Raw genomic sequence first — 13,263 nt, forward strand, 5'->3', positions numbered from 1 at the left:
AGTCCTAAGCAGTGCAGCAGGAAAAGCAAGGTGCAAAGAGCTGAAACTGCAGCTCAGACTCAGCGGTGTCAGTGGCTCCTCAAAGGGAGTGTGCCATGACACCCTGTCCCAGATCTCGCCCTGCCCTCCTGACACTCTTCTCCAAGGTCTTGACAGCAGTAGAGGCTGTGCATGCTCAGAGAAGCAAGTTTAGCCACTGCAGCCAATAAGGTTTCCTCGCTTTTACAGGAAACATCCTCATTTGGGGTGCCAGACCTCTGTTGCAACACTCCTGGGAGAAGTAAGCACAGCTCCTTCTGCTGAGGAACATGGACCCCCACGGCTCTGAGGCCCAGAGATGAGGGAGACACCCCTTGTAGCTCCCAGTACTGTCCTCCCTGCCACTGCGCGCAAAGCAGGGAGGTGCCCCAGTCCTCAGCTCTCTCTCTGCCGCCAGGACCAGCCACCCCTTCCAGTTTACCCAGTGGTACCTCAGAACAGCAAGTCCCTCCCCTCAGAGGAACAGGGAACCACCATTTTGTCTCAGCCACCATTTTATGGCAGGGAACTGCCAGTGTCTCGCCCTGCGATTGGCTGATTGCTGTTCCACCTACTTGCCCTTCAGTCCCTCTGATTGGCTCCCTGCTTCATTGGGCCAGGAAACGCTCCGGTTGGGAAATATAGAGGTTTATTTACAATGCCAGCAATGTAGGAGTAGATATGAAGGAGGGTACAAATGTCTATAAGTGTATATTTTATTTATCTGTATATAGATACACTAGTTCATAGATACATACATCCACGTTTATATGTGTATATGTTGGTACATGTATATATGTAAACACATTTATAAAGACACAGAAATTACCTACCTATATATCTGTAAAAGCATAGGTATGAAGTAGACAAAATATATTTTACTAACAGCTAATGGGGCGAATAATAAAGTTTTAATGTGAATAGAAAGTAACTAAAGAAAAGTACAAGCACGTCCACCTTCCCTGTCCTCCCTCTCCTCACCCTCCATGTGTGTGTGAGAAACGCGCTCACTGTATTGAATTTTAGTCCGGGGCAAATTCGGTGGAGCAAAGAATATTTATTACAGCGCTGGGAGTTACACAGGGGGTTTCTCCTCCTGTGCCTCATTTTTCTCTTTACAACCGCTTGTCTTTATTTTGTATTCTTTATAATTATTCATGTTTCTTCTTGGAACATAGTTTGCATAATCAATGAGTTTTTGGAACGCGACCCACCCCCAAATACATAAACAATGAGTTCTGGGAATGCAACCCACCCCCAAATACATAATCAATGAGTTCTGGGAATGCAACATGCCCCCCTCCCAGGCGGTATGCTTCCTCAGGGGTCTTCCTGATAGTCCATGGAGGGAGGGCCAAAGTCTTTATCACCATGTCCTTCTTGTGGCTTCTTCATTCTTTACACTTCCGTGGTTATCTTAGCTAACTACACTACCCTTTGTTTTGCAAATTTTCGGTAGTTCTAACTGTTGCTTTCGTCTGATACCCTATTTAAAACTATCCCTTTTCCAAACGCATAGCAAGCGCACACCCATCTTAGCTGAAGCCATAGCGAGCACACATTCATTTTTAGCTGAAGCAAAATTTTTGCCAAATTACTTATTACATGTGGCTGCAGGAGAAGCACCAGTGGGTCAGGGGACAGCAGGAGAGGGACCATAGACCCCTGGAAGGAGCCCACCATGGGGGCCCTGTGGATCAGTAGGAGCGCTGGGGTGTTGCAGAGCTTTCCAGCTCAGACCACGATTGTTGTGGGGCTCTGAGGAGCAGGATTGAGGTACTTCAGAATCTTCCCCTGGGCAAAAACCAAACAGCTGTAACAAGTTGCAGAAGTCTTGTGAAACAGGCCTTACTAATTGCTACACCCCAAATAAGAACTAAACTCTGATAAAAAGGAAATGTCTTAGGCCAAAGAGGAACTAGGTGCATAAATTGATGAAGAAGCATAAAGTCAGCAAAAATTCAGTTGTAATTGGAGGAAAGGTAAAGGTGGCAGGGGGAGATTGCAACCACTGACTCAATGAGAGACCGAGCAGACCTACCCCCCCCCCACTGTGTTGAGCATGCATACCTCACTTAAAAGACACTGACTTTAAAAGAAAACAAGGAATAATGATATCCAATAGAGATTATTATGATAAAATACTAACCAACCATTATAATCATAGGCGTGTACTCCTGTATTTTGAATGGTATAAATGTATCAAAGATTGTGTGGACTGGTGTGTTAGCTTTGTGGGTTGCCACCTGGCACCTATCTCTGCAGAAACAAAATAAACAAGTACCTCTGCTCTGTGTGGATATTGGTGTTTTGCACACCGGGTAATGGAACCCTGCTTGTGGGACAACACAGTGGTGGTGATAATGGGGCTGGTGGGGTTTTTTCTTAGGGGGCCTTGGTTTACAGGCCAGCAAAATGAGAAAAACTGTTACAACAAAGTGCTAATTAGGAAAGGTAAATGAATTCTACATTGGTTCAAGCACCTTGTTGGTAAGGGGTTACAGGGACAAAAGGGCCCTTAACTGCAGACTGGCCCACAAGGTGGACCGGTGGATGTCTCACACTGGGGCAGAAGGTGACCCCAGGAGTTAATCTATGCATCACCCTCTGCTACAAGGGGAAAAAAGGTTGGGGTATCTTTAATCCAAACAACAGCCTTAGATATGCCAAGAGCAGTTTCCTCCTTTTACACAAGGAACATTTTTATGGTGTTAAGGATGGCAGGAAGGTATTTGGAGTAAGAAAGCTTTGTGGGCTTTGTCATATACTGTATAGCTTTGACCTAGACGTAAACATTATTGCTGGCTCTGTTATCGCATGACTGTGCAGTTAACCTGAGGACAAGGATAAGGTGCTCCAGCTTCAGGCTGCTGTGCAGGTCTGGGAATTTTTACAGAGGCACAAGTCCCTGGCTATTAAAAACAAAACTGATTTTTAATAATTTTCTGGGAGATGTGTAAGGTCTGTAAAAAAACATCATGCATGGAAAGGCTGTAAGTGTGCAACATGCTAGGAATAAATCTGTAACATAAACAAGCTCCAGTGATCAAAAATCATAGAGTCATAGAATCATTTAGGTTGGAAAAGACCTTTAAGATCATTGAGTCCAACCATAAATCATGCCCATGATCAAAAATCCAGGAGCAGGGCAAGGTTATATTGTCTATGACATGGAACACATGCAGGAAACAGGGACACATTTCCCAAACTACATTTTTACATGGAGATAGCTCTGGATGACCCTTCAGCTGAAGAAGGGGCAGAAAAGAAAACAGAAGGAAAATGGTAATTTAAAGGGGACACATCTTGTGCACTTTTCAGTTGTTTATTGACACGGAGTTTGGGGGTACACTTTCCTAGTGCACAATGCCAAAGGCTTTGATGGCTACTTTACTGTTAGTCAGTTTCTGAAGGAAAAAATGGATGTGCAATTAATTGTGGTAAACTCATGTGTGTACATGTACCCAGCCTGCATATATGTTTCATAGACTCTTTAAATCTTTTACCCATAAAACCAAGCAGTATCCCCACCCTTTGGGTATTGAGAGCTGCAAAGGTTATTTACCCCACTTTTTCAAAATTACTGAAAAGGACCACCTAAAGAGAATATGTTTTAACACATTTGTGGGCACATGAGTGGGTCAATGTGACAAAATGGCATGGGGAGCTTGCACAGTGCTTAGCCAGGACCAAACTGCCTACACTGTTGATCCCAGAGATGCACTTTTTGGGAGCAGCATAAATGACATTTGTCTGTATTACAAAGCAGCCCCCGATGAAAAGCTGTATTGCTGTCATTTTACTAGTCTCTATTCCCTCATCAACAAAACAAAACAATACCTGCTTGGGCACCCCAAAGTTATTTTTCAGAATTTTGACACAAGCTACAGAATATACCTCCAACACCCACACCATACACAACATGGACGACTTGAAAATCAGGGAGACCACTGCTAGTCTGGGATACCTAATAATTCATGTGCATGGATGCATCAAAACCTTTCTCAGATCTTTTTTTTTTTGTTCTAGATGCTCTGGTATGATCTCCCTTTCCAAGCAGAGGCACAGATTCTTTAATTTTAAACACATCCCCATATAGGGTTTGAAGGGTTCATGTCCACGTGTTGTGCTTTGATCACTCTGCGGAAGTTATGACTGTCATTCCTTATAAATGCTGACAACACATCAACACAGCAAAAAGTGTTTCATGCTGTAAAATATCTCCACATCTTGGTTTTGAGCGTCCTGTTAGAACACTCTGTGACGGAAGCTTTTACTTTATTATTTGCCAAAAAAATGGTGAACATTACACTGCATTAACAGTTTATTTAAAGGTTGGTTTAAAAAATCTTGTGTTGGGTTGGTCTGTAATTTCTGTGGCTAATGCTCCCTGATAAAAATTGTTGTAAGAACCCCAGTTGTTTCAGAACCTGTTTTGCCTTGCAGACCAATGGCCCAGGCATGCTTGGATAATGTGTTGCCCTTAAGTTGCACTGCTGTTGTGTTTGGAAGACTCTTTCATGTCCACCAAGTCTGCCTGTCACTGTGCATCCACCTCTGACACAATCACCTTAATTCTTTTAAAGTGTTTTCTTGCTGCCTTGTGTAAGCTGTATGAGTCCTGGTTTGCAAGCCAGGCTTCTCTTCATATCAGCAGTTCACCTTTCAGCAGCTTCAAAAAGGGCCTTTATACCACAGCTTCCCACCCCCTCAGGAACATCCATAAATGTCTTTTTAACAGAAGTGGTGGTGTAGTCTACTGACATACCACTACTAAACACATGTACAAAATGTAACACTGGACTATAACTTTATCACAGATACAGAGGAAGTCTATTAACAGGGTGTGAGGGGAGTTGGTTGCCAGTCAGGGTTCTCCAGGCATTTTCCTCTTTTGCCATTGAACACCACTGTCACTTCCATACCTGTTCTTTTTCTTTGGCTGCTGCTGGCTTGAACAGGAACACCAGCAGGTCACAGAACTCTTCTGAGTTCTCCGTGCTCAGACTGCCAGCCAGAGTTTTTTGAAATGTTCAGTAGTGTCATTGGCCTTATGGGCCTTTTAGGAAGCACATGTAGCACCAGCCTGCACCCTGTCATGGTGCAGGTTACATCTTACAGCAATCTGTAAGATCCACCAGAACCACCAGCAAAGGAAGCTCCCCACCACCATCCACCCTCTCTGTGCCACACTTTGAAATGTAATTTGTGGTTTGCAGACCCACCAGCTGTTTTTTTGAGTTGGTGTGAGCATTTTGGGGAATCTCGTAGGGTCTTACCAGCCAATGACAGTGGACCAGAAGAGCAGAGGGACTTCTGGGACTGCTTTGTGGCTGCTTCGTGGTCCTTCTGTTGCTCCCAGTAGTGCCTGCAGGGGAGAAGACTTTCCCCCATTGTGCAAAACAGGCAGGATACCTCCCATCAATCAACTCCTGTGTACAAAACAGAATTTGCCATTTACTAGGGAGGATTAAAAGGACAATACTTCAACGCTTGATCAGTATTTATGTTTTTATTTGCATTCTCATTACAGCTGCCACTGCAGACAGACCATGTGGAAGGGCTGCAGGCCAAAATCATGGGTACAGCCACCAGCTGCAAGGGGAAGGGCACAAATAAGCATCTAGATGATCTCCAGAGGTCTTCCAACCCTATGATTCTATGATTCCTCCCACTGGCTATCCAGGTCTGCCAGACTATTTCCCAGGTAAAGACACTGATTTCCCCTGGGCATGTGTGGCCTCATCTTTTGGTGCCTCAACAAATGGCCACCCCTACCATGTGTGGCAGAGCACAGTCCCAAGCCTCTGCTTGCCGTGGCACAGGCGCAGCTTGTTGCTTGCTGAAGAGCAAACGGGACTGATATTTAAGGCTAAGCAGCCTTAAGTCTCCCAGGGCTGTGGGACTCCTTTTTGATTTGCGCATAAGTGCTGTCCCCAAGCACCATTGCAGCAAGGGGTGTCTATACTCCGAGGGAAGGCGAGCCAAGGTGGACCCCAGCATAGGCAATGCCCTCACCAATGGAGCACAGCTAAGTGCTGTTAACATGGTCTATCACAAGTCCCAGAAAAGGCAAGTGATAAACCAGGTCCAGAATCCATCTGGGGAGTGCAGTCAGAGGAGCTGGGGCTGGAGATGGGACTGGAGACAAGCTACAACATCCGGACAAGGGGTCCATGCAGAAGACAAGATGCCTACAGTGTAGGTCTGAGCTGCCTCCAGGAGACAGGGCTGAGGGCTGAAGGCCTACACCTGAGATGAAATGTGGCTCACAGAGGTGGGGTGAGGGATCGGAGAGGTGGGGTGTGTAGGCCCCAGGTAAAGCTACTCAGGTCCCCGAGTCTCTTTTTGTGCAGCCTCCCTTCCCAGCAAGGGGTGTCGTCATACCTTGCAGAGATCTAGGTTTAAAGTCAACTTGCTCAGGGTTGTAAGGAGTCACAGGTCCTCTACCCAGGCAAAGTATAGCTGTGTGCTCCAGCTTGCTTTATAAAAAAAAAATAAAATTCAATCCCCCAAAATTAATAATCCAGCCTCCCATTCATCACAGTTCAACACACACACTCGTTTAGACAAGAGACAGCGGCTTGCTGAGAATTTTATTCTATTACAACACTGCCACCTCTTGTTCATCTGCAGATTTTATTTTGCCCAGCTCCAGCCTATGGTGGATCCACCACCAGCCCAAAGGCATAAAGCCCCCACTCCTTCTGTTAACCTTACAAGGTTAACTGGGTGGATGCAACATCATGTACTTCCTTACAAGTTACAAACATGTAGAAAGCCTGAAAACATCCACAGACACGTTGTATCAGTGTTGACTGGTACATAACTGTTTTCTCTGGTAACTCAAAGAATGAGGTACCAGAAGAAAGGAGTGGGGGGAACAACCAACCAACAAAAAACCCCAGAATGCAAGCAGCAGCAAAACCCACCCCGGCAGAAGATGCCATGGGATTTTTCCATGGAGTTTGAAATGTACTGTGTCCATGCAATGTTATCTGCAAACTCTGTGACTTCTCCTGATGGGAATCTCAGTTGTCTTGTCAATACTTGCCCCATCTTACACCCCAGAGGCTGCCACCCAACGGAATGCATTTTCCTGATGCTGGTTAATGAATAGCAGTGCCTGTTCTGCCTCTACCAGGGTCACCGAGTCTGTTAATTGCATGGAAACCTCCTGGAGAAGACTTGGCTGAAGATGAGCAATGTAAGTTGATCATCCTTGTCTTTGAGTTTCTGACTAGGAGGTTTCTGGGAAGAGGTTCAGCATGCTCTAGAAGACAGTGGACCAGAAGAAGGTGGATTACACTCTGTGCTAGCAGGTAAAACATGGGGAAAGCCCACAGAAAGCAAGGAGAAGAGACAAATGGCACAATCCAGCTTGGCCACTTTGTCCCACTGCTTGCCATTCAACTAGCTCATTTGGTTGGGGTTAGACTGGTGACAGAGATGGGTTTTCTGCATGGGTTCTTTGATTTCTAGCGCTATATTTCATTTTTATTTTTTCAGACAGATTTAGACATCAGTTATAAGTAACGCCCCCTTGAATTAACACTTTTTAACTATGCTTTTTCATGATGTCTGTTTGGGTTTCAGTCTTGGCGTGCATAGTAGCTGAGAAGGGTTGTAGTGTGTTTAGCCAGACCCAGGTGCCTGGGAGCTGCCAGAAGCCCCAGAAGCCGATGAGGAGCCCAGGCCCACAGCAGTGATCCCCTGGGCATTGGGGCCAGCAGAAGTTGCTGGTTAACCCACTGTGCAGAAAGAACCATTCTGCCAGCCATTCTGTCAGGAGTAGTTTTCTCTTCATATTTCTTTCCAGTTGGAAGATCCAATCAAAAATGAAATCGTGGTCTTGAAAATGGAGCTGCCAGCAGGCGAGCAGTTTTACCATGGCTGGTTCCTAATGGGCTGACACTTGAAGCAGCTGGTTTTTTTTTTTTTTTTACTTTGAACACGTTATTTCTAAACTGTAGGATTGAGTCCAAACTTTCTGGAATCCCCCTCTGCTGTCTAAACCATAGATGAACCCTCAAAAGCTGGGATGCTTGTTTTGGGTGCTCAGTTAAAATTGTGCATAGGGGCCACCTTGGAAGTGTTAGTATGTTCCCTGGCCCCCTTGCTGATGTCGACTAAGGCAGCCTTGCTTTCTGTTCTCATGGGTGCCCCAATCTAGCCACAGGGCTCCATTAGCTTTTCTGCAGACTTCAGAGTCAGCAGAGGCACAGGATAGTCTGAGAAGGATTTATTCCTGAATAGTCTTTCCACAACAGGTCAGTACTATGGCAATAGGCATTTGGTCTCTCCACAAACTGGTCTAGGAAGCTGTCCCCCTTTCTGCTGTCTGCAAGACTGTCCTGTTTCATCCAGCAATCTGTTGAGAAATGTGTCCTTGATGTTGATCTCACCACTAATCTTGTACTCTGCATCAATGCCCACAGAGAAATGTGTAGGAGCTGCTCTGCCCCTTCTCTCTTTCTTTTGGTTGGTAAAAATGTGATACCTGCAGAACCCAAACCCTTTGCACAGAAGATGTGAAGCTGAGACTGCTAATAATCCATGTTAAGTTCCCATTGAGCTGCGTTGTCCTCAGTGATGTGGTAGGACCCAACTCTCCCACTTGGGCCAAGATAGCCTGTACTTGTGTGTGGAGCTGTTCCTCCCCAAAGGCATTTGCCTGTGTTGAACTGCATGATTCATTTTGGACCATCGTCCAGGTCATTAATGGAGATGTTAAACAGTATTAACACTAGTGTTGCCCCTGAGGTACACCACTGATGACTGGCCTCCAGCTGTCCATCTATCTCCCATAGCACCTGTGGGTGCATCCTGCAGGGGCTGCTGTGGGCTGGGACCATTAGGGGCTGCCCCCAGGGTGGCAGGACAGAGCATCACAGCCAGACCCATCCCACCCCCTGGAGAGGGAGCTGGACAGGCTAGAGGGCATCAGGCACTTCCCCAGGGACCAGGACAGGGATGGGCCAAGGCCAGGCTGGCACATCAGCCCACGGGGCCCGTGGCTGAGCAAAAGAGTGCTGTGGGGAGCTGGAGACCAGCACCCTATGCATCAGTGGGGTGTGGGCTGAGGGCCCCAGGTAGGGCTGAAATGTCATCCTGGGCAATGGGCAGGGTGGGGAGAAGACCTGGGGGGGCAGGCAGGAATAGCCCTTGAGGCCCATGGTTGCCCTTGGGGACGTTACAACCTCCTGTTCAAAGGACACTGGAGACTGCCAGAGGTATAGGCACTCGTCTGGTTCTAAAACACCACAACAGCGTGACAAAACCCCTCAAAAGGGAAAGTGAAATCAAGACATCTTTTGAATGAAAAACGGTGTCATCTCATGTCATTGATTTTAGGAGTGAAAAATATGCAAATGCCAACTTTATCCTGACTGTTACAGCACAGGTTTCTCTTACCTGTTTGGTTTTTTTTTTCAATCTGTACAATAGAAATAACTGTAATGTAATGTAATGTAAGTGGTCATGAGCATAATCAATGTGATAGGAGACCTCAGGCTGGTGCACACAATGTTGCAGACAGTATTCTTGTAATGACAGCATCATGCAATTGAACCAAAAAATCTCAGTCTCTGTAAGTTAGGTTTTGGATTTATAATTTTTGTCTTTATTTAAACCACATTTATAATTTTGAGCACTATGATCAGGCAAAAGAAGAACTATAAAATTAACACACGAGCTGGATCATTCATGATATATTTTAGTCCACTATTTCATGTTTCAGTCCGATTTTGTTTAAATAAACCTCCAGAAAAAAATATTACGTTGAAATAATCTACGCAGGACTTGGTTCATTGAGTTGGCTGTGGTACCTGGGGCCAGACTCAGTGCTGAGGGGACCACCGAGCAGCCAGCTTATGTGGTCCATGCCTGAAAGCATCCAGCACCTAAATGTAAGTAATTTTTATTGTGTTTGGGGGAGAAACAAACCCAGATGCTACAAAAGTTGTTTCATTATTCCACAAGACATCAAAAGTAAATGCCTCTACATTGTCCCTGGGAAATACTATAAAGACATCCACAAGCACAGTTACCAATTTATGAAACCTAACACTCGCCTCCAGCCATGCAAATGCACATTCACACCTCTCCCCCGCAGGCCAGCACCCGCCCACAGGCACAAAAACTGCAGTCACAGCTGGTCACCACCTCTGCCTGGAAAATCCCACTGGTCCGTCCCTGCTCACTTCGTATCCCTTTCTCTTTGTAAAGTCCTCCCTGAACAGCGTTCCCACCCTTTGCACCATGGCTCCTGCCCTACTTTAAACACTCCCCTCCTGGTCCCCCCCAACACACACAGCCCCCCAGACTGGTACTGCCTTGCCCGTGCACGGCATCCCCCAGCCCCATCCGCTCCACTGGCTTTCACACTCTCTGGATGTTTCCAGCTGCCACTTATTTTCTCTTTCTCTGGGCTAAGAAGAGCTCATCCCTGTCCTGGGGGGGTGGGGTGGGGAACCAAACCAACAAAAAACACAACAATGAAAACACCCCAAAACAAAGAAACAACAACCAAACCACGAAATACAACAACAACAAAACAACAGTAATAATAATCATAGTAATAATGATAATAAAACAAACAGTGGCATGTCTCTTTTTGCAGTCAATTTTTCTGTACCTGTTTCAGTCAGGCTTGCTCACGTGCTCTTACTCTTCAGGAGTTAAGCAAGTGCCCTACAGAAATCTCTTTTTTTCTCACAAGTCTCTGCATTTCTCACCAAAACTTGTGCTTTCTTCAGCACCAGACAGGAAACCTGTTTGGAGGAGTGCTTTTCCCCCATGTCTGCCTTGGCCCATGCAGCCCCTCCATCTCCCAGATGAGTTGTGATCCAGGGAGAGGCAAGAAGTTCCCTCAGTGGTCCCTCTTTTATGGCAATAAAACACAAAGCAGCCAAGATTATCCAGCCCACAGTGGTTGCTCCTCCTGCATTGCTTCCGCAGACCCAGTCCCTGCAGCTGGGATAAACCCTGCCCTCTTCCAAGGGAAAATCTGAGGTCCGAAGTGTCTGTGCTTCCTCATGGTCCCTCTGGGCACCCAATGGGACAGGGAGCAGTCAGCAGCCAAGCCCGCGCCAGACGGCATGAACCTGAATTTTCATCCCTGTCCTGACCCAGCTGAGAGCCTGGCTACAGCATGCAGTAATGCAGGTGGTTGCGGTAATTTTGGAGTAACCCTCAGCCTCTCCCTCTGAGTGCTAGGGATTCCTGCGTGTGAAATCAAAACTTCTTCCAAAACACTGTCATCAGAACAGTGACTTTATTAACAGAGACAAACAAAGGATTAAAACACGTGATGACTTTGCTGAAACACACAGTGTACCTGTGAAGGACAGACATGTTTATATACATCAGTTCATTGTAGAAACGTGAGCAATTTGGTCTAGATGACTAGGATATCCCCTGGTAGTCTGCAACGGATCCAGACAGCTTTCTCTCTCCGTGGTGGCTCTGGTAAAGCAACCGATCTCCCCCCAGCGCCACCCCAGCCAGGCTGGTGCCGGTCCCCTGAACAACACCTCTGTCTCCTGCGGGACTTTCTCCCGCGGGGGGGGTCAGCGTGGTGGGACCCGTCCTGAAACCGGCGGCCCGGGGGAAACCTGCGGTGAGGGCGGCGCGGGCCATGCCGAGTCGGGCCCTCTCCGCCGTGGGGCAAGAAAAACGGGGTCAGGGTGCTTCGAAGACACTACCCCCACACGACCCCCCTTCCCCACCCACCCAGGGGATCCCCTGGCCCCGGCCCCTCCGTCTGGCAGCAGGTGGATGTTCCCCTGGAACCGGGCACCCTGGGGCACGGCACGGGGCCAGCCCCGCTCCCGGGCACGGCTCGGCACGACTCGGCTCTGCACCGGTACAACACTGCGACTCCCGGTGCCGGCACCTCTACTGGGCAAGGCACGGGCTGGAATTTTTCCTGGACGGACGAAATCAAACGGGGAAGGGAGGAGAGTGAGGGGAAGGGGGGAAGGGGTGGGGGGAGGATAGAAAGAAAACAGCTCCACGGATGTCGGATGTCACGGACGGCGTTACACGGGCGACGCGGGGGCTTCTCGCTGCGTTTTTCGGCCGGACGAGCCGCGGGAAGTCGCCGCCGCCGCCTCGGGCCGGCACGTCGGGGCGGGGAGAGGTGGGTGCCTGCGCTCCCGGCGGCTCGTCCCGGGGACACCCCACCCCCCCACCCCTCCCCCGCTTACAGGCACTTGAGGAGGAAGGAATTGCACGAAGTCCCCCGGGGGCAGTCGCAGAGCTTCCCGATGCGGGCCCCCTTCCTCACGGCGCACTGCTCCCCGGCGTCGCACTGCGGGCGGCGGCAGACGGTGAGAGGGAGTCCCGGCAGGCGGTGACCCCCTTCCCATCCCGTCCCATCCCGTCCCGTCCCGTCCCGTCGGGACACTCACCATGGGCACCTGCCCGAACTTCTTCTCGTAGTGCGGCACCCGCTTGCTCTTCAGCTTCTCCAGCACCTCCTGCAGCGCCTCGATCTGCCGAGAGAACCCCATAACCCCCACCGTCAGGCCGACCCCTCCCGCCCGCCCGGCGCCCCCCCGTCCCGTCCTCTCGCCCCTCTCCCCACCAGCTCCTTCTCTCGGGAGGCACCGCCGCCACCACCACCACCAGGGACCCCCAGGTCGCGGCCGCGTCGCAGCGGGGTCGGCCCCTGCCCGCGGGCGCCGATGAGCAGCGCCGCCGCCACGGCGCAGAGCGCCAGCGCCCGGCAGCTCTCCATGGTGCTGCCGACCCGCCGCCGCCGCCGCCCCACCGCCGCCGCTTTTATAGCGCCGCGCCCGCCCCGCCCGTGCGTCAGCGCCCCCCGCCGCCGCGCACCGGCCCGCATCGGATCGGATCGGGTCGGGTCGGGTCGGCACAGCTTGGTGACACCCCCACCCCCACTCCCCCTCCCGGGAGCCCAAGTTTTTTGCCCCAGGCAGAAATTGTGGTGTGTGTCCCCCCTCCGCCCCGGCACAGATCGCCCTCTGCCCTGACAGGCTCCGGCCAACAGCCAAGCCGTGGGTGAGAGCCAGCAAGGGGAAAGCCCCCACAGCCTTGTGTCTCATCCACGGCCGAGGGCCGGGTCCCCCCCACCCGTATTGTGCGAGAAGAGTGGGAGGGTGTTCCCTCGCCTGTCGGGGTCGGGAAGGAGGAGCGAGAGGGAAGTGGACACCTGGAGAAGCGAGTGGAGAGGTTGGACGGTCAGAGAGACCATGCTTGGAAGTCAACGCAGGGGTCTGC

General features: G+C 49.4%; 1 protein-coding gene across 1 annotated transcript; it reads right to left on the reverse strand.

Moving 5' to 3' along the window:
• Positions 1–12,223: 12,223 nt before the first annotated feature.
• CARTPT (CART prepropeptide) lies at positions 12,224–12,760 on the reverse strand (the record flags this gene model as incomplete). The annotated part of the gene is made up of 3 exons (XM_082497145.1): positions 12,224–12,331; positions 12,432–12,515; positions 12,608–12,760. 3 exons carry the CDS (start codon positions 12,758–12,760, stop codon positions 12,224–12,226), a joined length of 345 nt encoding a protein of 114 aa, XP_082353271.1.
• Positions 12,761–13,263: the final 503 nt, after the last annotated feature.

Source organism: Vanellus vanellus (assembly GCF_965231255.1).
Source record: "Vanellus vanellus genome assembly, chromosome: Z".
NCBI classification, from domain to species: Eukaryota; Metazoa; Chordata; class Aves; order Charadriiformes; family Charadriidae; genus Vanellus; species Vanellus vanellus.